Source organism: Acinonyx jubatus, chromosome A3 (assembly GCF_027475565.1).
Source record: "Acinonyx jubatus isolate Ajub_Pintada_27869175 chromosome A3, VMU_Ajub_asm_v1.0, whole genome shotgun sequence".
NCBI lineage: Eukaryota > Metazoa > Chordata > Mammalia > Carnivora > Felidae > Acinonyx > Acinonyx jubatus.
Window position 1 is genome coordinate 129,586,922 of NC_069388.1, and position 25,902 is coordinate 129,612,823.

Below are 25,902 nucleotides of genomic sequence, written 5' to 3' on the forward strand. Positions count from 1 at the left end.
ACAACGTGTGAATGATTAAGTCTCGCGCTGAAGCCAAGTGTCATTGCCTGGCTCTCCACAACCGTTCTCGTGCTGTCTTCAGCCTGGAGTCCCTGCCACCCCCATCCTGACCCACACTCCACCTTTACTCACCCAACAGCATCTCTAGCTGGACACAATCTAGGCGGTCTCAAGGATCAGCATCCCAAATGAACTAATCAGCTATGGAGTCAAATCCTGCCTCGAACCGCTGCCTTCCCCAGGACCCTGGGTGACGTTTGCAATCTTGCTAGTCTTCATTTTCGTAATCTATACATTGAGCAGGAAAACAACTTTCAGTTTTGATATAAGCTTTACATGCGAAAATGCATGCAGAACGTTTAGCAGAACGCCGAACATACAGCAAATGCTGGCTTATGTCTTTTTATGAAAAACATTCATTTCTGGTCTCCAGCACTTGCCTTCTCAGGGACTCTGGTGGGTATAAAGGCATGTTTTAACCGCTCTGGGAAATTCTCCATTCTGCAACAAAATCCAATCTTTTAGACACTTAGCCCTTATGTTATTCTTTATTTCAAGCCGTTCATTTAGCAAACATTTACCGGGCTCTTACTATTTATTTGCCACACATTGTGCTAGATGCTGGTCATACAAAGATTATAGAATGCCTCTGCCTGGAGGAGTTTATAATCTAGCGGGGAGCCAACTTTCTCTGGAAGCCTGCCTTGTCCCCCGCCTCAGGCTGGGTAGAAACCCCCGGGGGTCTAACTACCATGAGGCTCAGGGGCTGCCCTCTACCCTGTGCTGAACCACATTGCCTTGCCTTTTTATCCCAAATATGTGTTTGTCCTTGTTCTAAGTAAGTTAATTCATTTCACAACAAACTTACTGTCATCATTCCCATTTAACGAATGAGGAAACTGAGGCACGTTTTAGGATCTTGTAAACTGATTAAAGAGAGAAGCCGGTATTCGAAAACACGGTTTCTGACTCCAGCTTTACACTTTAAATGTTTTAAATGTTCTGTTTATCTGGTTCCTCCATCGGAAGACGAGGTTGAGTCTGTGCCAAACTCCGATGGATATCTCCTGTGCCCACCATGATGTCTGACACGACAGATAATCATTTATTCATCAGATGAAAGAAAGGAAACAATAAAAAAGAAAAGAAAGAAAGAGAGAGGAAAGAAAGAAAAGAAAAGAAAAGAAAAGAAAAGAAAAGAAAAGAAAAGAAAAGAAAAGAAAAAAAAAGAAAAGAAAAAAGAAAAGAAAAGAAAAGAAAAGACGCTCGTAAGTAGACAATTGCACCACGGTCTGGTTACCATTTACTAAGCATCAACACGGGGCAAGTGCCCGGGGTGGGCAGAGGGAAGCTCAAGATTAAATGAACATCCGTGCGCTCAGAAGTTTCAACAATGTGTCCACAACTGCGTTTCCCCCGCCCCCAAACACACACACCGGCGGCCTCTCTTCTCTGGCCCCGTTCCCTTCTTCTGAAATTCCCGCTCCACCTCTTCCTCCCCCTTGCCATCCTCTCCGTGGATTTCTCGTCCGGGCTTTCCCGAGCTCCGGACGCGGGAGAAGGTTAGGGCCTGGGAGCGCTCCGGCAGCGGCAGGCATGCGCACTGGGGGCGGCGCACTGCGCATGCGGGAAGATGGCGGGCTTGGCGTCCTGAGAACCGTGGGTCGCCCTGCTCTCCTCCGGCCTGCTCCGTAGCTCCCCAGGTCGTGGGGCAGTGGCGCGTTCGTTCGCGGGCCGGCCTAGGCAGCGGCGCCTCCGAGCAAGCTGCAGGCCCCGTTCGTGCTCGGCCTCCGGGAACCGGCGCGTTGGGGGCGGCGCCCGGCCGGAGCGGGAGAAGGCGGGAGAGCTCGCGGGGTGCGAGGCGAGGGGCGGCCGGCTGGGCAGCATGAGTCAGCAGCGGCCGGCGCGGAAACTGCCCAGCCTGCTGGTGGACCCGGCGGAGGAGACGGTGCGCCGCCGGTGCCGCGACCCCATCAACGTGGAGGGCCTGCTGGTAAGCCCCCGGGGGTGGCTCGTGCCCGGAGCGCCCGGGGCCCTGGCGCGGCGCGGGGTGGGGCGGGGGCGGGTCCCAGGTCCGGCCGCCTGCCCTCGTTTCGCGGGGAAGCCGGACCCACAGTCGTCTGGGTCGTGAGTTCCCTCTGGGCCGGGTTCCTGGCTGCTCGTCGGTCTCCCCGCCTCTCCCGCAGGCTGGTCGGTGGGTCGGTCATTCACGTGAACTCTCTCGCCTTCCCATTCAACACTTGCTCCCAAACGTGTTGTCAGTCTTCCTGGCTGTTACCTCGGGGCTGCGCAGCGCTGTTGGAGAATATTGCCCAGCACCGCGTTGTAAAGCCCTGTTTTTCTACCAACACTGGATCCTTGCTATATTTCTGCAACGTATTTGGGTTTTTTTCTTCATTCTCCTCTCCCGTTCTCTTAACTGCGGCCATTTAAAACCTTGTGCACACTACGTTTCCCACCCCGCAGCTGCCCATTCAGCAAATTAAGGAAGCTTGTGCTCCCTCCCTGCGTAAGGTTAATTTTCTCTATTCTTGCTCTAGACTACAAGCAGTATATTCTCCTTGGTTCTCAGAGGCGTTGATGAATTCATCATTTTCTGTTTCTCCCCGTGTTTTCAACTTCTCTGCTTGTTTCTTCCCGTAATGACTAAATGTTTGCTGAAGTTAATATTAAGCCCAATCCCCATGGTGACTCAGTCCTCAAAAATAGTTTGTGAGCACAGTCTCATTTAATTCTTCACAGCAGTCCCGAGACATTACTATTCTTGTTCTCCGTTTGTCAAAATAGACTTGGAGATGTTAAGTGACTTGCCAGTGATTAGATCGTGCCTGGGAAAGCCTGGATTTAACCTCACAACGTCCGACCCGTGATGATGAATTCTTGACTACGTACTTAAACTGCGTCCTAAATATTTCCCCATCTCAAAAGAGACTTCCTTTCATTCTAGTTGCCCTTTCATCTGCTGTATCTTCCCTCCATACTTTTCCAAAAAACTGTTTGGATTCCCTGTGTCCACTGCTCACTGTTATTACCACTGGGGAGGGGGTGCTCTGCCCTGAGCACAGCTCTAAGACTGTTTTAACCAAGGTTGCCAACAACCTTGTCAGTTCCAGCAGATGTCTGACTCCTTATCTCTGTAGTTTTGACACAACCGACCGATGTCTTGCTTTTGTTGGAAACTCGCTTTGAGTCGCTTCTTTGATGCAACCTGCTCGTGGTGCTCCAGATGTAGTCATCTGGTCTCTCCTGTGCTCCCCTGCAAACTCCTCCTCTTCTCCACATTCCTTACATGCCCGTGTTATTTGGGGTTTTCTTCTACCCTCCCTACGCATTCTTCGTGTGGGGCGTCATTCACCCCTCCTAGGATTTCTGGTCCATTCTTTATTGTTACCATCTCTATTGGTGGGTCTTCCCCTTTGAGAATTTGATACAAGCCCTGAACTCTCACCGTCGAAAAACCACTTAATTTCGTATTTAATACCAGAAGAATACACACATCCCTTGAAGTCTTAGATATTCTTATCTACTTTGGTAATTTCGGTTGCCACATCATAATGACTCCCAAATCTATAAATTCAGCTCAGTTTTCCAACCGTCTACTCGACATCTCTACTTAGATTTCAAACTCCTATCCAGCGTTGAATTCATGATCATCTTGGCCTAAGCAGGCAACAACATTGCTGTGTCTCATCTTCATCAATGGTACCACACCCACCATATTGTCCAAACTAGCATCTTAGTTAGGCATCGTCCTTGCCTTTACCCTTTTCCAAACTGACCCCCTCTCCCCTCCCGATCTAATGAAACTAATCAGCAATAGTTGCGCCTGTAGCCATCTATCTTTAAGATTGTTGCAAGGTTTTCCTGCTTCTGGTCTAGCCCCCCAGACTTTTCTATATGTTCTCCACATAGTAACCGTCCATTAATGGTCTTTAAAGCATGTTTCTGATCATGTTGTTTGGCTTAATCAATCATGGTTCCCTAGTGCTCTCAGAATAGAGTAGAAACTTCTTAATATAATAAAGTTCCTGGTGTTATCTTCTTTGAACTGCTTGTAGTTACTAGATTTCCAAATTTCCGTATTCTTTTGGATTCCTACATGTACATACTCCCCCTTCCAAAACTTATTTTTTCTTGTTACCTGCCCTGGTTTTCAGGTCTAGATGTAGAGGTCCCTTGTCTGAAGCCTTTCCTGATGTCTCAAGACTAGGTTAGGCACTCCTTTTGTGCTCCTAAAGCACCCTGTGCCTACCCTGTCTTTGCAAAGTATGGCTCTTAGGTCCCTGAGTGCAGTGACTCTGTCCATTTCCTACACAGCGGTGTGGTGCCTCTCACAAAAGGATTTGGTAAATAGTTCTTGGATGGATGAAGTAGATACTTAAATGTTTGAATGTGTGTTTATTTTTCTGATTGTACACTGGTGGTGTAAACAACTACCTCATTGTTTTTTAACTGCCTAGTGACTGGAAGTATTTAACAAACTACATAGCTGTGCAAAAATTAGTTATTATGTATCTGAGTGATGTTCCCCAGGTAAATGGCTTGCAAACTGTCGGAATTTAGAGAAGGGAGAAGGTAGGGTTGGTTGGAGGTGGAACTTAGTCTGCACATTGAAAAGTAAGGGAAAATCGAATGAGTGAGGTGAATGCAAACCCCTTGTTTAATGGTCTATTTCCCGAGAGCTCTTAAAGGCGTAGAGCTCCCCCAACTAGGCAATCGGTACAAAGAGGCATCTGTATAGAGAAATTCTTAACCAATTTAGAGGCAATGCTTAAGATTTTAGTCCCTAAAATGACCTTTTCTCTTTTCTTTGTCCTTTGCGATCTCAAATTATAATTTCCTGCGTAGTCTTCAGATGTGGGACTTGAAGTACTGGTAAAACAGCCTCGGATGTTCTGACTTGCCTGTCAGGAGCTCCCTGTTCCTAGAGAGCTGTGTGCACCCCGATAGGTCGCACTGATCTTTCAAGTTTGGCGGCCTCTGCCTTCTCCATTCGCTTCCCAGGCTGGGTGTTCAGTCAACAAATGGGGAACAGAAACTGTGAGGATTGAAAGGGAAGGTTCTTGGGATGTGACTACCACTGAGCTGTCCCCAGTCATCCCTCAGGGAGATTACCCGAGAGTGAGCTCTCAGAGAGACTTCCTTAGAGGAACGGAGACGTGGTTCAGCCCACGGTGGGGCAGAACCGGAAGCCGCGGTCTGTGCTGCGGCCTGGGCAGCTTCGTCCCGCAGGGATGGGAGGACTGCCACCATAAAGACGCTGGAAAGGTCCAGAGTAAGTGCCCTGCACAGGAACCACTTTGCAAAGGCTCCCGCTGGCCTAATCTGGGACACTCTGAGCCTTACAAGAACAGGTTTTCTGCTCACAGAATAAAAGAAGAATCCAGTTCCTGAAACCCAGCTCAGTCCTGCTTCTCCGGGTCTCCAGGCCAGGGAAACTAAAAAGACCGTCATCCGACCCTCCTCCCTCCACACCCAGCCCACACTGCTGGGACAGACCGGGTAGCTGCCGCAGACCTTCCTGTTCCCAGGGGAGGAGACGGGAGTCACAGGGGAAGGTAACTGGTCCAGAGCAATTCTGAAAGTCAGCTTGGGAAACGTTAGGAATTCCTTGGTTAGGTCCCAGGGCCTGGGAGCATTTCTCTCTGCTCCCAGCTCGACTCTCTGGGCTGTTGGCTCCACTGTGTGTGTCTTCCTTTCTTCCTCATGAAAGGAGCTGCCTATTTGTAACAGAGTGACTTTCTCCGCCTGCTTCCTGGCAGTAGAATTTGCGGTGTTGAGTCACCTCTTTTCGATTTAAACACCCTGTGTCCCTTTTAGTCCAAGCTGACGGTGTTTTCGCTGGTACGGTTCTCTCAGACACGGTGTGGACCTTCTGTGAATCCTGTTGTGGCTCACTCAGCGGAACCAAGTCCCACCTTTCTTCAGGATAAACCCTCGTCTAGCTCGGGCTCCTGCTCGAATGGCTGATGGACGGTGCCCCAGACCTTCCGAGAGGCCCCGGCTTCGATCTGGAGGATCTGTGGGGCTCATCCTTCATCTCCGTCAAGGCCTTTTATGTGACTGTGCAGTGCTGTGAGGCGCCCGCTTTGATTTACTGGGTGTCTTATCCCCAAGCTGTGCAGTCACACCCTCACCTTCTTCTTTAGATTATGCCTTTGATTTGGTCTTTCTCAGAAGTCATTTCTTACTCTGAGCTTCTGGAGAAGCTGAGAATTTTTAAAGGCTTTACGTCCTGGCTCCTTTTCGTTTAACAGTCCTTTTCTTGATTTCTCGATTTCTCTCTCTCTCATTCTATGCGCTGCAGGGAGAGATAGGTGCCAGATTTGCCTACGTTGTAGGGAAATCTCAGATCACCCGCATCCGTTAGCATCTGCTTCCCGCGGAAGTGCGGTGGACGGTGAGCGTCCCATCTTCACGTAACAACCAAGGTCTCCCTTCCGGCGTCTGACGGCACAGTCCTCGCCTCCTTTGGAACCTCCACCGCGGCGCCCAGGGTTCTGCCGACAGTTTCTTTCAAAACTGTTCAGTTTGAACAGACTTTGGTGACTGTACGGTGGCCGTGTAAGAGAATATCCTTGAGATACACGTGGGGTTGTCTAAGGGTCTGCACTTTGGTCCCAGTTGATTCAAGGACAAAAAATCGTGTGTCCACAGAGGAAAAAGCGGTAAAGCAAATGTAGTAAAACGTGAACACCTGTCCTTGCTCCTGCTGCTGTGCCCGATTGAGGCATTATCCCTGTGCCAGCCTGGGAACGGCAGCCGTCTCGATAAGAGGACGAGAGAGAAGGGAGCAGAAGAGAGGCCCTTCTGAAATATGTGGCAAGCAGATACCGAGAGAGCCAATTAGGATGCCGTCAAGTACTCGTATGTAGGCCTTGGCCTTGCTACTCTAAATTAAGAACAGTCTATTTGTAGCACGGCACCCAGGAGCGCAGTGGCGTTAACCCTTTCTGTGTTTCCTGTGTACTCTCTCAGGAATGTAAAAGAGTTTAGGGTATTTGTTTATGTGTTGCAAAGCAATGTGATAAAGACGGGTTATTTGTCGTTTAAGAATCTTGCTACGATAAACGCTGTCTCGTACACTTTTAGCAGAAGGGTTAAATGTAAAAATAGCAATGACTGTGGGTCACATTCATCTGTGTCCTTTAATAGGACTGCCCGTCAGCGTTTCAGCGGTGGGCACCGTGTTTGCAAATCACTGCTGCTGTTTGGCGGGGCTCGTCAGGCCCAGGCCCTCCCCCGAGACAGGCCTTCCCAACTCTGGTTTTGCACAGCCCAGCAGGTCTGCGTTTTCCCTTAAATCCTAACAGCTGAGTTCATCTTCTAGCAGAATTCTCTGTCAGTAGAGTTAGTCCATACGAGGTTCACTTGCTGGTAGATGCTATAATCTTGTCCTAAATGGCAGGGAGATCGTCGTGGCAAAGATTGGTCCTTAATGCTGAGGCAGACAAAGAGCTTCTAAGCCGTCCACCTTGCCTTTAGGCTTCCTCACCCCCCAGTCTTTTTGCTGTGTTGCCACCGTACTTCCATCCCTACACCGTGAGCTGGGGTATGTCACGTTCTCATTCAGAAATCTGCCGGGCGTCCTCACTGCCGTGACTCCTTAGCGCACACTCCTTAGCATGACTTCCGTGTCTGTGTCGAGGGTGGTTCCTCATGCCCTTCTGACTTCCGTGTCAAGTCAGTCTTGCACCAGCCACACAGGTGGGTGTGCAAAAGGTGCCATGCGATTTGTATTTTCGTACTTTGGGTGCATTTCATTTCTTGCACTAGGAATCCTATCTTTTCCCTCCTTCGTGAAGCTCCCACAGGTTCAGGCAAAATCTGGCTTGTCCTTCAAGGCCCAGCTGGGGATCCCCTTCCTTGTGAATGCTTCTCTGATATCCCTCTCCGGGTGCATCCACAGTATTCCTGTTGATTCTTCTCTTATCCCAGTTTTGCTACAGCCAGTTTGGGGGCGAGTTTTTTCACTTGACAAGAGCCAAACCTGATCACGGCCTGTCTGGAGGCTCCTCTTGTCATTGTAGTTTGTTGTAAGCATGAGGCTAATACAGGTTTTTGTTTACATGGCTTTATCTAAATGTTTTATTTATTTTTTGCAAAAACAGTTTCTAAGTGCGTGGCAAATGTTTTACTAGCAGTTTACGTAAACTTTCATAGCTTCTAAATACCTGATAAGATGGTAGTCATTGGTAGCAGAACTAGTACTCATTTCCTGGTTGTTTGAAGAATTTAAAAGAAGCGGTTTTTTTAATTAGTCTAACACCAAGGTTTCTAGTTACGTAGCATACGTTATTTTCCATTATTAGAAACGCTGCTGGGGGCGCCTGGGTGACTCATTTGGTTGAGCATTCAACTCTTAATTTTGGCTCGGGTCATGATCCCAGGGCCATGGGATTGAGCCCCCAAGTGGGGCTCCAAGCTAGGCATGGAGCCTGCTTGGGATTCTGTCTCTCTCCCTCTCTCTCTGCCCCTCCCATGCGTGCGTGCTCACTCTCTCTCAAAATAAATAAACTAAAAAAAAAAAAAAAAAAGAATAAATAATTTTTAATTAAAGAAGTAAATGCTGTTTTTACCTTAATTATAGTGGAAATGCATGGCCACCTGTGAAAGCTTGTGAGCAAATTTTTTGGAGCCACTTACACTTAGATAGCAAGGGGTGAGCATTTCCTGGTTTAGACCTATTCTGCACCTCTGCTGAGCTTTCCAGCATCAGAGACAGCGTCCTAATCATCTTCGTATTCCTTTTTATTCTCAGTGTCTGATACAGATAATAGAGTAATGCCTATTCAGTAAGAATTTCTCGTTCGTATTTCTCCTCCACCCGTTCTGAAACTACTTAATGTCCATACTTACCAAAGCCCGTGCAGCGTTAGAAACTTAACTCCATGAACCCTGCCAGTCACGAGTACAGTTCGGGTGGTGACAGCTTAGAAGAAAGAGTGCTTCTCTCGCATCCAAATGGTCACCCCAGGGAGAATAAAAACCTCTGTATTTTCCAGTAAATGCTGTTCATCTGCGTTTTTTCGTTTGCATCATTGGTTTTAAATTGCTAATTTACATTTCTGTGTTTTCCTTTTTCCAGCCATCAAAAATAAGGATTAACTTAGAAGATAATGTACAGTATGTGTCCATGAGAAGTAAGTTGATTCCTAAATAGGTTTTAGGTTTTGTAGTTTGAACTTCACGTGGTTTAAATGATTTATTTTAAATGTACATAAGTGGATTCAAAACTGAAAATGTATTATTTGTACATTGATTTTCAGCAAACACTTGTGAGGTTGTGGGCTGAGTAGTGTAAACAAATGTCAGTGTATTCTTTGCTGCTTAGGGAAATGCATTTTAAAAATGGAATGGTCCCGGGTGCCTGGGTGGCTCAGTGGGTTGAGCGTCCAACTCTTGATTTCAGCTCAGGTCATGATCTCACAGTTCATAAGATCGAACCCCGCTTCGGGCTCTGTGCTGACAGCGTGGATCTTGCTTGGGATTCTCTGTCTCCTGTCTCTCTCTGTGCCTCCCCTGCATACATATGCTCTGAATGAATGAATGGTCTATGTTTAAGGGTGTTTTCTCGAAGTTCTGTGAGAGCGATTACATGTTGCTTTCAGCAGAATTGAAGGCCATTGACCACAGTCAGGAGAACCAGTCTTTTTGCCCTCCAGATTCCTGGGACTCCCTTCGCTGTCTCCCACCTCTGTCACGGACCAGAGCGCGGAGTCAGTTAAAGGAGGCGAAGCGCCCATTGCTCTAGTTCCCTATCCTTCTGGAAATTATAACCGTAGAACGCCCCCCCCCCCCGATTTTCTCTTAATTTTGGTCCTAACCGCGATGGATGGACAGTGCATAGATCCCAGATAAATCTTAATATCAGCCCTAATTTCTCCTCGGCCCCTGCCACAATCTCACCTGTAGTTGGTCTGTTTTACCTGTGAAGCGTGTCCTCCGTCCGGCCCACAGCACCACCTCACGGTAACATCTAACACATGTCGAGCTTGTACGGTACGAGCTGTGTTAAGCTCTTTGCATGGATTATCACTACAACCCTTTAAAATGTAAGCGTGGATTGTTTTTCATTTTTTATAGTTGAGTAAACTGAGGCCCAGAGAGGTCAAGGGACTTGCTCAGTCGGGATTCAATTCCCCACCTCTCTGACTTCACCTCTAGTTGTAAGCACGGGGCTAGACCCCTGCTTCTAGTGTAGACTCTCCGTCTCTCCCTGCCTGATGTGGTGAGATAGCCTCCTGAGTAGGTTGTCTGCCCATAGGCTCTTCCACGCTGCTGCCGGTGTGATTTTCCTAACACAGAAATGGGATCGGGACCTCCCTCGACCCGGAATTCTTCCACGATGTTCTGTTACATACAGAGAAAACTCCGACTCCTCGTGTATTTCATTTTACTTATTTGTGTTAAATTTATAAGCCACCTCAGATCCTTAAGAGGAGCAAGGCTGTGGAGAGCGGCCAGGTGGAAAGACGGGGCCCTTGCACGTTGTCTCTTGCCCCACGGGCGGCCTGGGCCTCCAGCTGCCGCCCTCACCCATCGCTGAAGCTCTGCCTGCTGGGGCTTCCCTACATACACCTGTCCCCAGACACAGCTCTGTCTTTCGACGTGCTGTTTCCTCTGTCTCATATTAAGCCCCTTGCCCTCTGTCAAGAGGGGAGACACCCTCCTCTTCACGTTCGTGTCCTCTGCCCACACACCCCCTTCGTGAGGACTTCCTTCCTTCCCGTGCCGGTTAGGTTTCGTCTCGTCTTCTCAGGCAGCTTGGACACCTCTCTTAGCACAGACCTCAGGGCGTTGTGATCGACTAGGGAACATCTTCACTTTGAAGACCTTTTTAAGTCATGTTTATGTTCTTTCAGCAACTATCATATTCTAGGTTTTCAGTTAACATCTGTTCTTTCTAAAGTGGCTAACATGGTGGCAGTGTTCTTATCCTGAGCTTGTAAGACCATGTTTTGTTAGTAATGAGGGTGATTAGATTTATGCTTTCTGAAGTTAGAATTTCTCGAGCGCCTGGGTGGCTCAGTTAGCCAAGCATCCGACTCTTGATCTGGGCTCAGGTCACGATCTCACAGTCGTGGGATTGAGCCCCGTGTTGGGCTTTGCACTGAGCACGGAGCCTCCTTGGGATTCTCTCTCTCCCTCTCTCCACCTCTCTCCGCCTCTTCCCGCCTCTCCCCGACTCTCCCCAACTCGTGCTTGTTCGCTGCCTCTCAGAACAAATAAATCAACGTTAAAAAAAAAACCCTAATAAAGTTAGAATTTCTCTTTTGTAGTCTTCAACGGGTTTTGGTAGAATTCTGACTTCTAATTTAAATGAAATTTTCATTCCTCCCTAATCCCATTTAATCCGAAGTGTAGGAGTGGTCTCCACAGAGAAGACATGTGCATTATAAAATACATACTTCTGTTCTTGGAGTAACCACCAACAGCCTTTAAAGTGAATGTGACATTGTAGAGATTCTGAACACGGGAATTTCCGATTGAAGATAGCATGACTATTTCTTCTGAAGCGTACTGGTCATTGTCTGCTGTGAAAGTAGCAGAAAGGAGAGATCATATTCTCCACCCCAAAAGGGCAGCTCCGTGATTCCTGAAACTATTTACTCTGCACACCAAACTATTAAGAACTTGTTTTTTAGTATCAAATTAGGGAAAGATGAAAGGAACGTAATACTCAGTTCTGAGGCCTTCATTCACTGTGTGAAATCGGTAGGCTAGCAGGTGTAACAGCACATGTTCACACTCCTTAAAGTACCCTTTTACCCATCAGTTCCAAACCGCAGAACTTACCGGAAGGAGACAAAGATGCAGACAGAAATTTAGCTGCAGGGAGATTTATTGAAGTATTGGACAAAACAGCAAAGTTGGAGACAGTTGGAATTTCCAGTATCGGAGTAAGTGTAGCAAATACTCCATGAAGTGAACTATCACGCAGCCCTTCAGAATAACGTTGAAATACATTTGTTGACAAGCGACGATGTTCACGATGTTGAGTTAAAACAACATGCTAGAGGATAGTCTGTTCTTTTGTTTTTAAAAGTCACGTATACATATTGACAGATAGGTGTATGTCTGTGTGTGGAGGGGGCCGGGCATGTATGAAAAACCAGAATCACAGTAGGTGAGGGATGGAGGGAATTAGAGACATTTTCCCCCCTTTATTTGCTTATCTGTTAACATAGGCTAGTGAATATTTAAAAATGGAATAATAATCAGTTTGAAGACTTTTGCTTTTCCTCAAGGTATGTCTTAATTGTTCTAATGGAAGACCAGTTTGAGCTCTTACAGAAACTTCCATCAGGGTTACGCTGTGACACGTACAGGAACATTTTAAGTATTAAAGAGGAAAAGCCAAGTCTCTGCCTTTGCTTCTATAAAGAACGTCTTGGGGCGCCTGGGTGGCTCAGTCGGTTAAGCATCCATCTCTTAATCTCGGCTCAGCTCATGATCTCACAGTTTGAGTTCGAGCCCCGTGTTGGGCTCTGCGCTCACAGTGCAGAGCCTGCTTGGGATTTTCTCTCTCTCTCCCCTCCGCCATACCGCTCCCCTGCTCGTGCCCTCTCTCTCTCTCAAAATAAACTTAAAAAAATTCTAATCCTGTTCCTGAGAGTGGTGTAAGTACAAATGCAAACTCTCCGCTTTATGTTTGAGAAGAGGCCGCAGACCCCTGCAGATTCCCGTGTCCAGAGGACCTGGCTCCATATTTCAGATACTCTGTTAAGTCTAAAGCCTTTGCTTACTTGGCATAGGCTGATACATTTTGATCTGGTGTGAGAAATCTAGTTCATAAAAATCAGCTATGATGTGTTCAGTATGTAGAATTTCGATGGGTGTCTATGCTTACTGAGGAGATAAATTATTTTTTTTAATGAGCTGAGAAAGAAATGCTATAGAGTATTTTACAAATTTGTTTGTTTTGTTTCCCAGAAGCTCTAAAAGTGAAGAGACCTCGTTTTGATGTATCTCTGGTTTATTTAACTCGAAAATTTATGGATCTTGTCAGATCGGCTCCTGGGGGGATTCTCGACTTAAACAAGGTCGCCACGAAACTGGGGGTGCGGAAACGAAGAGTATATGACATCACCAATGTCTTAGATGGAATCGATCTGGTTGAAAAAAAGTCTAAGAACCATATTCGATGGATGTGAGTTGGTTTTGAACTTTTCGTGCTTTTTTTCTTTTTTTCCTTCTCTTTAAGTGACAATACCCAGGTTTGAAACAAACTAGTCTTTGTAGTGTTTTGACAGGACAAAACAAAGTAAGATATGGCTTCTTGCTAGAAAAAGATTCTATAAAAATTTTGTTCATTTGTTGTCGCACAAGGTACATAAGTATTTTTTTTCCTACTTAGGACTGAATAAAAGCCATAGATCTAGGATATCGTTCTGGTGTTATGGAAAAGTTAAATGGAATAATAATCGGTTTTAAGACTCGCTTTTCAAGATCATAAGAAGATCTTAAACATCTGATTGTTTAGGAAATTTTTTTCCAATTGGTTATTGCTATCAGGAAGAAATTCGCTAAGGTCGTCGTAAGACAATGTAATGTAATAAACGCTTAGAGGCTTCCTGCTCCAAGAGTTGTAATTCATTTGTTTTGGGGGAAGGTGGGAATCTCATCTTCCTTCTTAATTACCCCAGGTGGTTATGAGTCTGATTGACTATGGATCCACACTGTCTTGAATGTAAAAATAAAAATCAGTGGACCATGTCTAAAAGGCAATTGCTAAAGACTTTATTTTTGATGAGGAAGATCCCATGGAGAAAAAGCCTATGGCATAGACGTAGATACACCCATGGATGTGTGTGTGCGTACGTGCACGAGAAGAAAGCTGTTAATACACATGTGGATGTGGATATGTGTGTGCATGAGAAGAAAGCTGTTAATACTTCTGACAGGCAAATATTTTGGAAGAGTAAGAAACAGTTCCAGCTTCGAAGTGCATGTAAATACATTTCATTTCAGGCAATGACAGATGTCCCAACAAAGATCATGAAATGGTTTTAAATAACGAACTTTGCTGATAGAGGAAAGGGGTTCATAAAGGAAGTTATTTTTTTCAGCAATACAGAAATGCAGATTGAATTCTAATCTGAACGTGTTTGCTAAATAACATTAATAACACCTTAGGGGTTAATATCAGATTGCATTCGGAATCGCTAATTGCAATCAGGTTTGAAAAGTAGCAAGCAAAAGGTAAAGTAGTAACAGCCTTTTTCCTCATTATTTTTCATGAAGAAGAAAAACAATGAGTATCAGTTGCTCGGGTCAGATCATAACCACTGCGATAAGGTAGACAGAAATAACTAAAGAAAATACATCTTTTAAGAATAATGCATACAATCTTATATTCAGCTCGAACCAGATAGAAGATGCGCATTAGGGAGAATCCTCAATTTTATCAGAGGAGCTGTCATTTTAGTCAGAGCCCCTTGTTTGTCATCAGGGGACTAAAAGATTACAACTTCTCAAAAGTCCTGCTGTCAGTGCTAGAGCTGGGACCTAACCTGGGTCTCGTTGACTCTTGGGCGATGCTCGGTGTGCTTCGTCCGCTTTGCCCACCACTCAGTCTCCGTAGAGTTCTGACGGTCCCTTGGGTCTCCTCAGATCCCTGTGTAAGAGACTAGAACGGGGACAGAAAGCAGTGTAGCTCTACGAAGAATAATGGTTGTCTGGAATACAGGGAGGTCAGGAGTGAAGTGAAGTACCTAGTTTTATCTGTCGCTTTGGGAAATGCCTGATGTCAACATCGGGAGAAGTTCCAATAACCTAACTTGTGTCTTCATCTCCTGGAGGTGACTCACAGGGAGTTTTTTGTTTGTTTTTGTCTTGTCCTTACTATTATTTTTTTAAATGCCTTTCTCTTAAAGAGGGTCTGACCTTAGCAATTTTGGGGCGGTGCCTCAACAGAAGAAGCTGCAGGAGGAGCTTTCTGACTTATCAGCAATGGAAGATGCTTTGGACGAGCTGATTAAGGACTGTGCCCAGCAGTTGTTCGAGTTAACAGATGACAAAGAAAACGAAAGATATCCTTTAACTCTGTCCTTTAAAAAAAAAAAAAAAAAATTCCGCTTCCAAGGCAGAGGTTACTTTAAATAGTAGGGTCAGCCTGGGAATTTAATTCATATACTCAGGATACAAAATTAGACCTTTAGAAATTTTGAAGTAACCAAAGAGTTAGGAGTATAGCCTCAAGCATACACAGATAATTGCCTTTTCCTCTTTCATGTGGCATTTGTTCAGGTCAAATGCTACATTCAGACCGTGTACCAAGGTTCATGTTTGCATATCAAATTAAAATAGTGACACATTCTTGCTTCGTTTTTCAGTCAGAATGCTGTAAAGATAGCAAACTATCTTTTGTGAAATTGGCTTTTGTGAAATTCAGGTTTTCCCTAATTTGTTAACTGAGGTTTCTTTTTCTTTTTTTTTAATTGATATGTATTCATTTTTGAGAGACAGAGTGCAAGTGGGGGTGGGACAGAGAGAGCGAGACACAGAATCCAAAAGAGGCTCCAGGCTCCGAGCTGTCAGCACAGAGCCCGACGCGGGGCTCGAACTCACAGACTGTGAGATCATGACCTGAGCCAAAGTCGGACGCGTTCGGTCTGACTGAGCCATCCAGGCACCCCACTGAGGTTTATTTCTGAAACGATGACATTGCCATTGAAATGGCAGTGGATGAAATGGCAGCTGCCATTCTGGTCCACAGAGCACGGTGTAGCCACATGGGACCAGCGGGGCAGACCTGTCTTTGGCGGCGATGTTCTCCTGGGTCTCCTGGGCCCACCTACTGCTCTGTTTTCACTGCACCTTTGCGAGGCTCCACTGGTTCCCAGCTGCTTCATGCTTTGAGTTTACTCACACTCCGCATCAGTTAAAACCTATTTTCACAGTACAGTTATCACAAGGGAAATAAATGCTGTTCCTCTACCTAATCAGAAAGTCTGTGAAGTAAGCAAAAAAAAAAAAAAAGAAAGAAAAAAAAGAAAGAAAGAAAACGTTGGGGAAATGCAGTAAGTCACTTAATTGGTAACATTTCAGCAACCCAGTAAAACAAGAAGAAAAAAATTCACATAGTGAGATGGAAAATAATTTGGGATGTGGGAAATCCCATGAGTACATGGTAGTCCTGGAACACATATTCTCCAGATTGATGCCACTTTTTTTTTTTTCTTTTTTACAGATTTTTTCCACCTTGCATTTTTGGAGAGTCTCATCAAAATTGAGTATTTTTTCCCCAAACGTTCTCATAGTTAGATCTAGCATCGAATAGGGAATTGGGGGCAGGGAGCAGTTAAATACCTTCACCTGAGGTTTTTGTGTGTGTGTGTTATGTGTATGTGGACAGTTTGTCCGGAAATTGTCACCATAGTCACGACGGTAGGCTTTAAAGGAATTCTTTGAGCTATACATATTGTAAAACATTTTGTAAAGTCTAAAGAATTGTTTATGAAGTAGTAAGAGTTATATATGAAATGATTTTCTACTAATTGCTTTCCTTAATTGTGAGTTTGTAGCCCATAAAAGCTACAGAGATTCTAACATGACACTTATATTCGTGTATTATCAGAGATCAGTTATCTCCTCCGTAAGTAGCATTCTGCTTAGAGACCCTTGACTGACGTTTACACTAGCGTACGTGACGTATCAAGATATTCACAGCATCCAAGCCTTCCACGAACAGATTGTTATCGCAGTGAAAGCTCCGGCAGAAACCAGATTGGATGTCCCCGCTCCCAGAGAAGTAGGTATCCCTGCATGTTTAAGAAGACCTTGTAAAGAATGGGGGCAGGTCAGCTGTTCAGGCTGCTGTGTTGCAGTCGTAATATCTTCACAAGCATTATGTGTGTGGTAGTTGCACATCTGACGTCGCTTGAGGCACTTTGCACGTTTTAGCTTGTTTTGCATAACGCAACAAAGGAAGCGGTCATGATCACGATCCTCTGACGGGAGGAATCTGAAGCACAGAAAGATTAACTTTCTCATGGTCACACAGTAAGCGACAGGCCGGAATTCAAACCCAGATGGTTTGTCTCCAGAGTATGTTCTTGACCATTGTTCTGTCCGTGAACTCTTCCTATACTATAATGCGCTGCAGTGCCTCCACTTGCCACAGTATGCCATAACCTATTGTAATGCCTGCTAGAGGAATCTCCCAAGAATTGGCCCCATTGCTGAAGTGCCAGATTGGGTGTCAGTCAAGGCTCTAGAAGTTCACTCTAACCAAGCTCATGAAAGACTAAAGAAAGAATAAACAGGAACGCTAAGTGGTACATTTAATTTTTTTAGAATTGTTTTTCACTGTTTATTTTTGAGAGAGAAAGACAGAGCATGAGCAGGGGAGGGGCAGAGAGAGTGGGAGACACAGAATCCAAAGCAGGTTCCAGGCTCTGAGCTGTCAGCACGGAGCCCGACATGGGACTCAAACTCAGGAACCGTTGAGATCATGACCTGAGCCAAAGTCGGACATTTGACTGAGCCCCCCCAGGCGTTCCCTAAGTGGTACATTTAATACAAAATGTAAAATTGCTGTATAAATGAAATGCTTATCAGCCGCCAGCTGCTTAGCACACTCTTTCCCTTGCAGGAAAGTTTATATTGAAAGATAATTGTCATCAGAAGGTTGCTTGGTAAGGATGGAATCAGGACCAAGGAATGTGGCCATTCTTGGGGCAGATCGTCAAGTTCTGACAGCCTGTAGGCCCATCGGTGCTCATAGTGACCGCTCTGCGTTGCTATAGGGGCTTCCCTCCCTCACAGTGAAGAATGTTCTTACCACTCATCTGTCCTTTCATCCCCACCAGACCACTGTCCAAGTGAGCGCCATGTTGTTACTTGACAGTGTATTATAAGTCAGTCAGGGGACAGCCTTTAATCTAGTCACACGCAAATTGTGACTTCTTGGTGACGCTTCCTCATTATTTTATTTAGATTTGAATATAATCCAAGTCTCCTAAGCAACATTTGTGTTTAATAGGAGTTGTTTGAGAGATGTTCAAACTTTTTTTAAATAACCACTAATCTTTCAGCACATCCTTACCCGGGGACATGATAGTCCATTCGGCAGTGACTGACAGGGTTTTGGTTTTTTCCCCCTGCTCTACGAGCTGCCTCAGGCCATAATTGCCAGATTTTGCTGGGTTTTTTGATCCCGCCCAAGACTGAGAGTCCAGTTTGAAGGCTGAGGAACGTGGGCCCTCTGGGCAGCCCTGCTCCGCGGTCGGGCAAGAGCGGGAGCAGTAGACAGGAGCACACTGCGTGCAGGGGAGCCCGCCGCCCTCAGAGATCCAGGGCGAGATCTGGGGAGCTGGTGCCAGGGTGGTTGGGCTTCAGGTCAGATCTGGCTCGCTGGCTTTGAGGCATAGTCTTGTTGGGACACAGCCACCTGCCCGTTTGTTTGGATATATTGTCTCTGGCCGCTTTCAGTCTGTGATGGCAGAGTTGTGTAGTTGTGACACAGGGATCGTATGGCCCACAAGCCCCTTCGCGGAAAGCGTTTGTCAGCCCTGATTTGGTGACGTAGGAAGTCCTCGGCTGGCTGCCAGTTCCGAGCAACGTCCCAGTTTCTTTTGTTTAGAGATACTTTTTGAGTGGCGTAAGATAATACCGTTCAAACCAGACCTGGCCTGGCGATCTAGAGCCCTGAGCATACGTGTACTTTCTCTGGCCTACACGTCTGGTACCAAGAAGCCCCTCTGAGAGACCGCATCTCACCGAGCCCTATTAGGAGATGACAGTGAGGTTTGTGGGGCAGGAGGGGGCCCCGGTGTCTGTGCCAAGCCCGGGCCTCCCCGCGGGAAAGGGGAAGAGAACAGACTCTGTCACAGTTGGACCCTCTTCCAGTCAAAACAGCAAAGGAATCATGTATAACTGGAACCGTTCCTTCAGATTTTGGCGTAAATTGGTTCATTTCGGGGTCCTGGCACACACACAAAGATGATGATTTAGCATAACTGTCAGTAGAAGCCCCTATTTCCTGATACCTTACAGAAAAAATAACTAACCCTGAGTAAATTGAAAAATCCAAAGCCAAAAGATGTGAATAATCGTAATTAATTAATAGTCCTTTATACGCAGTACTTTTTAAATCTTTTTTAAGTCACTAAGGTACGTTTTGTCAGGATCTCATCTTTTTCACGTGGACGAAAGAACGGCTCTTTCAGTTAACTCGGTACCTCTCAGGGGTCAAAAAATCTGAACACACCCTTCTTATTTGAGACTACAGGGTATTTTAGATTTCTCTGTTATCCAGACACTGATCGTGGACCCTCAGGGACCGAGTCCTAGAAGGGGTCAACTCCTTGAGTAGAGAAAAATGGGCTCTTGAGTGCTGAAGTAGTCACATCATGACTCCCATCGAGTCGTCGTTTAAGCCCCGTGAGCTGGCCGGTGGCTTATTGGCCAACACTGAAGTGACTAAAGCCACGTACGTGGTTTTGTCAAATATACAATAGAAAAGTTTAAATTTTCAGCAATATCCCTTGAATTGGCCACGTCCGTGGTTTTTTCAAATATACTATAGAGAGAAAACCACCCGCATTTAAATTTTCAGCAATATCCCTTGAATGGAAACTTTTGCAGTTCTAGTGAGTGAAAAAATATAATCAGTGAATAGACATCCTGACATGTCTTCTTTAGGGTGTTTTATTTATATTTTACCAGGACTCTATCACAGTACACATAAGAAGCACCAAAGGACCCATCGATGTTTATTTATGTGAGGTGGAACACGATCATTCGGGTAATAAAGTGTCTGAAGGAGCGGGCACCTCTTCATCTAAAAACAAACATCCAGAACACCCCGATAAAGGTAAGTATACCAAGTGTGTGATGAGGAAAATTGAAGATTCTGATGGCTTTTTACAAAACCATACAAAACAAATTTGTATATTTGTATATACAAATATATATATATGTAAAAAATCATTAGAATCTTAAATTCGTGTATATACATATGATTTTTAGTATATTGTTACAAATGCGTCTTACAGCCTTACGGATATTTTTACTCTTTCTAGCCACGAAAACACGAGTTAAAGAATTACAAGGTAATTTAGACTATTAGACGACAAGGTAGTTTAGCCTGTTTCTAACAAAAATAGAGTTAGATGCTGTGCAGTTTTGATCTCGAAAACTTAGAGTCTAGTCGGTCCCGTGGTGGTGCCTCCCGGCGCGGCCTCTGGGTAAGAAGCCGTCTCCGTTCTGACAGGTGCTGGCGGGTGCACGTGCGACCTCGCTTGACTCTGGGGAGACTTACAACAGGAGCCTGTGCCATTGACAGAACGGTGTGGCTGTTGACCAGGGCTCTTCAGGGTTCTTTTAAGCACTTGAAGTGCGTGTTCGCTTACCTGTCCGCCTTTCAAACCCTCACTCAGGAGAATTTCTTCCGTGTTTGTTACTTTTCAGAAGAAAAGCCTCCACAACAAAGTGAAGAATTACTTGAAGTGAGCAACTGACAGCATTTGCAGATGCGTGTATGGAGTTTTGGGGAGCATCCCGTGTGGATGAATCATGCATCAGATTTGATTCTTAGAGCAATAAATCATCCACGAAGTTCTCTGCTTCTCCGAGACAGCATCAAGGCCAGTGGTGGCTTTGAGGGGTTCACTACTTAGGTCTACTGGTTTCTGCATTTGAAAACAACTCTTTTTATAATTATTCACTGCTTTTTGTCAGTGAAATAGACACCCTGCCTACTGAAATAATACTCTCCCGTCACGGAGAGTATCCCTGAGAAAGGCGGTCGGGCCTGAAGCAGACCGTGCTTTGTGGACTCTGCCCTTCCCTTCGAGGATCATGTGTCATTATCACGCAGGAAATTGCCTTACGCGGGTTCATGTCTGCAATTAGCTCTTGGATGAGTATACACAGGCGTCTAACCGTGATGTCTCTGTATATATCTGTATAATGTTTAGATGACTTATGTAATATGTCTAAGTAAAACTTTCCACCCTTGTACAGCCAAAATAATGTATATATGGAAAGTAACAGACAAATTCTCTAATTTCTGTGGTATCGATAACTTATTAGAATCCTCAGAATGGGGGTTAGAGGAAAGTTTTTTCCAAACTTCTACATGTAGAAGTATCATAAATATGCTAGACATTTGAACATCATGGATTTAATTAAAGTGTTTCCATATGGTTCCCAGTGCTGAAATTGAAATCTGATACTTCTTGATTTCAAGCTTCCTCCAGGGTTAGTGTGTGTGAGCCGGTTAATGCGGGCCCTGAGGCTTTAGGGGCAAGTATAGAAATACTATCAGGTAATGGCTTAATTCTTTGCAAGACATGAATTTAATCATGAAAATTGGAAACTATTTTAACCTTTTTGCAAGCAGATTTTGTAACGTTTCTGTATGCAGCCTCGCTTTTCAATCAAAGGGGTTTACTTTTGATGAGTTGGTTGTACCCTGCCCTCTCTCCAGCTCTAGTCCCACATTTCCAAGAACCTAGCTATTTCTACCTCATTGGGTAAATCATTTACCACTCTGTGCCTCAGTTTACTCAGTAGTTTACCATTAGACTGTGAGCTCCTTGAGGGACTTTGTCTTAATCATTGTTATACCCAGCGCCTTGCACCATGCCTGGCACATAAAAAGTGCTCAATAAATGTTTGAACAAATCACTGAGTGAGTGAGTGAGTTGTAAAATTCGTCTGAAAACACTCGTCTGTCGTACAGGATTCTTGTCGTCGTCATGCAGAGTCCTGTTTAAACTTCTCTCGCTTTCAGAGAGAGATTTGAGGCAAGTTGAAATTAAAACCGTGTAAAAAAAAAAAAAGATAATTCAAGAGGAGTCACAAATCAAAATACTGAAAAATAATGCCGAGGGCTGGGATCAAGTTACCTCCGAGCTCTGCGGTGCGATTCGGCAGACGTCAGGTCGTGTGCGAAGACGGATACCGTGCGACTGGACGAGCCCATCTAACGAGGGGGTGAGCCGGAGCAGAGGAGCGACCCGCGGACGCCTCTTCTTAAGAGGAGATGCAGAATAAAAAGCCTGTCCTGAGCAGGAACGATGGGCTGGGGAGAAGGTGGTGGCCCCGGAAGCCTTGCCGAAAGTCCGCCGTTCGTAACCAGCGGTTCGTTCCTTAAGTGTGAAATGTGACAACGCTTGTGATTTACAAACTGCTCTGAGATCACGTAAGCAAAAGTCCTTTGTCTGCCGGAGGCGTGTTCTAGAAATGAATCTCTCTTTGTCACTTTGTCTTCAGGTGTTTGGTCTCTAATCTTTACAACCGCCAAAGCGGGCATCCTCAGGACTGGTCCCACGGCCCTGCCACCCGCTCCCGGGCTCAGTGTCACCGCCCGCCTGTCTGTGAGGAGACCACCACTTACTTTCGTGTCGCTCCCCCAGCTCAGGGCTAAAGAACCCCTGAGTGTTCCCCTACTTCCTTCAGGCTGAAGTCCACACTCGTGATGTAGAAGGCCTCCCAGCCGGCCCCAGCCTACTGTCCAAAGCTTGTTACTTGTTGGACAAGCCCCCAGCCTGGACCAAGTCGATCTGGTTGCTGTGCCTTTGCTCTTACCCTTTCGCCTGGGATTGCCCTCTTATCTTTCCAGAATTAGGTCTTCATTCTGGACCTGGCTTAAACCCCTCCTTCCACTTCCTGCCCTCGCGCCTCCAGTCACTACAGAGCATTTGGTAGCCACCCTCTTCGGTGGCTGTTAGGTTTTCCCAGCGCGTTATGTGCTCTCAGAGTGGAGGGCCCACACCTGACGTGTTCATAGTTCTCGTATTTAGGTACGTTTCCATATGTTTTGGCTGGTTGGTAAGAAAAGTGACCTGATTTCGTTCAACCTGACTCCCAGGAATTTAAAAACAAACTCTGATTTTGCAAAAACACTGACCAACAAACTGAATTTTCGCTGGAAGAAAAAAAATTACCACTCTGTACCAATTTTGCATTTGTGTTTTGTGAACTCACAGCACATTTGCTTGATTGTCCCTCACCTCGGCAGAGGAAGACCTTTGTGGTGTGAGCACGCCCTTTTCAAGAGGGAGGCTTTAAACTTGAGTCAGTAAGGACCCCTTTTGTCCCTCCCTTTGGACCGGGGTTTGGCACCAGGGACGCATGTCACAGCTGGTGTCGAGTTGGACGCTGAAGGTCACACGAGTGAATGGTCGCGCCTCTAGAGGCTTGAGGGCCTTAAGACAAAAACAGCATTTCTCTTGGGAATGTGAGTGAGAAGTCATGGCTCAAAATCTAAGAAATCTGGAGCGCCTGGGTGGCTCAGTCGGTTAAGCATCTGACTTTGGCTCAGGGCATGATCTCATGGCTGTGAGGTCGAGCCCTGTGTCAGGCGAGCACGAGAGCCCCGCTTCAGGTGAGCCCTGCTTCTCTCTCCCTCTCTCTCTCTCTCTCTCTCTCTCTCTCTCCCCCTCTCTCTCTGCCCCACTCTCACTCCCTCTCTTTCTCAAAAAAAAAAAAAAAAAAAAACTCAGGAATCTGCTCCTTGATTATCTACCAAAATTAAAACTCGAAATCAGAATAAAGTCACAGAAGTCTCTAAAAGCAAGTTGCTGGGGCGCCAGGAAGGCTCAATCGGTTGAGCGTCTGACTTCAGCTCAGGTCGTGATCTCGAGTCCGTGAGTTCGAGCCCCACATCAGGCCCTGTGCTGACAGCTCGGAGCCTGGAGCCTGCTTCGGATTCTGTGTCTCCCTCTCTCTCTGCCCCTCCCCACTCATGCTCTGTCTCTCTCTCAAAAATGAATAAATGTTTAAAAAAAATTTTTTTTAAAGCAAGTTGCCCTATTCCGGTGTTTCTGAGTTGGCTCATCCCGCTCTTGTGGGCCACGCAGCCACCAGGCTTCAGCGCTGAGGATTAAGCCGTGGCTTCCGTCCCTTGCTCTGACAGCTTCCCTGACCACTGAGGACAGACCGGCAGCTTGTTCTTCTCAGGCCCCGTTGTCCTCATAGGTGGACGGGACTGTTTGGGTGGCCCTGCAGAGGACAGGAGGTGGGGCTCAGCAGAGGAAGAAGAGTCATGCTGAGAGAAGGTGGAGAAAGTGAACAATGAAAGGAAGCGGGAAAGAAGGAAGGCTTTTCGGGAGCACTGCACCAGCCTCAGCAGGGACTCTGATTGGAACCCACCACTCCTGGCCTCTCCCGCCCCCCTCAGTCTCCTCTTGAGAAGAAAAGGGAGGCTTTTCTGCCAGTGTGTCTGGAAAACAGAACTGGGCGTGCAAGGCTCAGGCCCTCCTGGGTTTCCTCTTTTCCTGCCCGTGGAAGGGGCTTCTTGACTCGCCCAGATGGGGCCCTGCAGGTGTTCAGTGAGGCCGGGGAACCCCCAGCGGGGGGAGATGTCATTCCCCGGGGGACACCGGGCAAAGTATGGGAACACCTTTTTTGGTCTAGATTCGAAGTTTATCTTTCTGAAAAGTTCCAAGACGAGTGTGCAGTGGAGAGGGACATTTAACGAAGTAGGTAAACGGCTGGCTTATTGCCATTGTTTAAGCTGGTGGTTGGTTCGTGACGTTCAAGTTGTATCCAGGTTTGAGAGGGATTGGTGGAGATAAAAGTTACCCAAAATAAGGAGTCATGACGTACTTGGGCTTTGAAAGGATGCCACAGTCCTGCAAATGCCAACTCCGCTCAAGTGCAAATACATGGTTTACATTGTACGTCTCAGTCTATCCAGTTCATACCTCACGGTAGGTTTTGAGAACTGTCCCCACGACAGGCTTCAGTTCACAGAGGGACTTGCATAGTGAACCATAGCAGGCATCAAGCGCCGTAAACGTAAGACAGTCACCAGCGCTGTTCACGCACCTCCTCTCCGTCGCCCTGTCTGATGGCCACTCTCCACCCTCGAGGAAATTGTCATTTTCCTAACCAGTCCCCAGACTCTGGGGCCCATCAAACTTGAGCACTCCTCCTGCTCAAGTCTGTCGCTCCCCTGACCCCACACACACACACACACACACACACACTCCATTATAAATTGGGACTTGCGTTAAGCCACGTTAAGGAATTTAAGATCTGTCATTTTGATATTAAGTGGCACTCTAAAAACTTCCGTAAGCATGAAGTCCCATGGAGGGCTTGTTGGTCAACGCAGATTTCCACACCTGCCCTCGGAGCTTTCAATTCTATAGTTCTAGGTCAGGAATTGCCACCATGGTTCTCCCTCATCTCTGACACGAGATCAAGTGCCATGGTGTGGACCTCCTTGGTTTCTTGCGTGGAACTCCGTGTCTCCTGAGCCTGGACGTCTGTGTCTTTCCCCAGGTTAGGGAAGTTTTCACCTATTGTTTCCTCAAACGAGTTTTCTGCCTCCTTCTCTTCTTCTGGGACCCCCCTGTAATGCGAATGTTTGCTCACTTAATGATGCCCGAGACACCCCTTAACCCATCCTCATTTCTAAAAATGCTTCATTTCTGCCATTCAGCTTGGGTGCTTTCCGTGACCCTGTCTTCCAGATCACTGATCTGTGCTGCACCCGCTAATCTGTTGACTCCCTCCAGTGTATTTTAAGTAAGCTCTACGCCCAGTGTGGGGCTTGAACTCACGACCCTGAGATCAAGAGTCACACGCTGTTCTGACAGAACCAGCCAGGTGCCCTTCTAGTGTATTTTTCATTTCAGTTATTGTGTTCCTCAGCTCTGATTGGTTCCTCTTGATATGTGCTATCTTAATTGATGTTCTCGCTGACTTCCTCCACTCCTCTCCAGTCTGGTGGCATCTCTATGAATAACCATTACTTTGAACTCTTATCAGGTAGATGGCTTATCTCCATCTCGTAGGTCTTTTCTGAGGTTTTGTCATGTTCTTTTGTTTGGAGCATAACCCTCTGCCCCATTTTGCTTGACCTTCTGTGTTTGCTTTAGTGAATTAGGCAGAACGACTACTTAAACTTGAAGGAATGCTCTTGTGTCTGGTCATGCA

General features: G+C 46.1%; 1 protein-coding gene across 1 annotated transcript; it reads left to right on the forward strand.

The window, feature by feature from the left end:
* The first annotated feature begins 1,590 nt into the window (after nt 1-1,590).
* On the forward strand, nt 1,591-21,643 carry E2F6 (E2F transcription factor 6). Its single transcript, XM_027077910.2, has 7 exons — nt 1,591-1,993; nt 9,089-9,143; nt 12,937-13,153; nt 14,880-15,035; nt 16,642-16,756; nt 19,675-19,822; nt 20,419-21,643. Exons 1-7 carry the CDS (start codon nt 1,886-1,888, stop codon nt 20,466-20,468), a joined length of 849 nt encoding a protein of 282 aa, XP_026933711.1. The 5' UTR covers nt 1,591-1,885; the 3' UTR covers nt 20,469-21,643.
* The last annotated feature ends 4,259 nt before the right edge of the window (nt 21,644-25,902 follow it).

Excerpts from the sequence above, each read along its gene's own strand:
- E2F6 (XM_027077910.2), top strand. The coding sequence starts at position 1,886 with ATGAGTCAGCAGCGGCCGGCGCGGAAACTGCCCAGCCTGCTGGTGGAC. Across the intron at positions 9,144-12,936 it reads ACAGTATGTGTCCATGAGAA|AAGCTCTAAAAGTGAAGAGA; the intron begins GTAAGTTGATTC and ends TTTGTTTCCCAG. Across the intron at positions 15,036-16,641 it reads GATGACAAAGAAAACGAAAG|ACTAGCGTACGTGACGTATC; the intron begins ATATCCTTTAAC and ends ACTGACGTTTAC.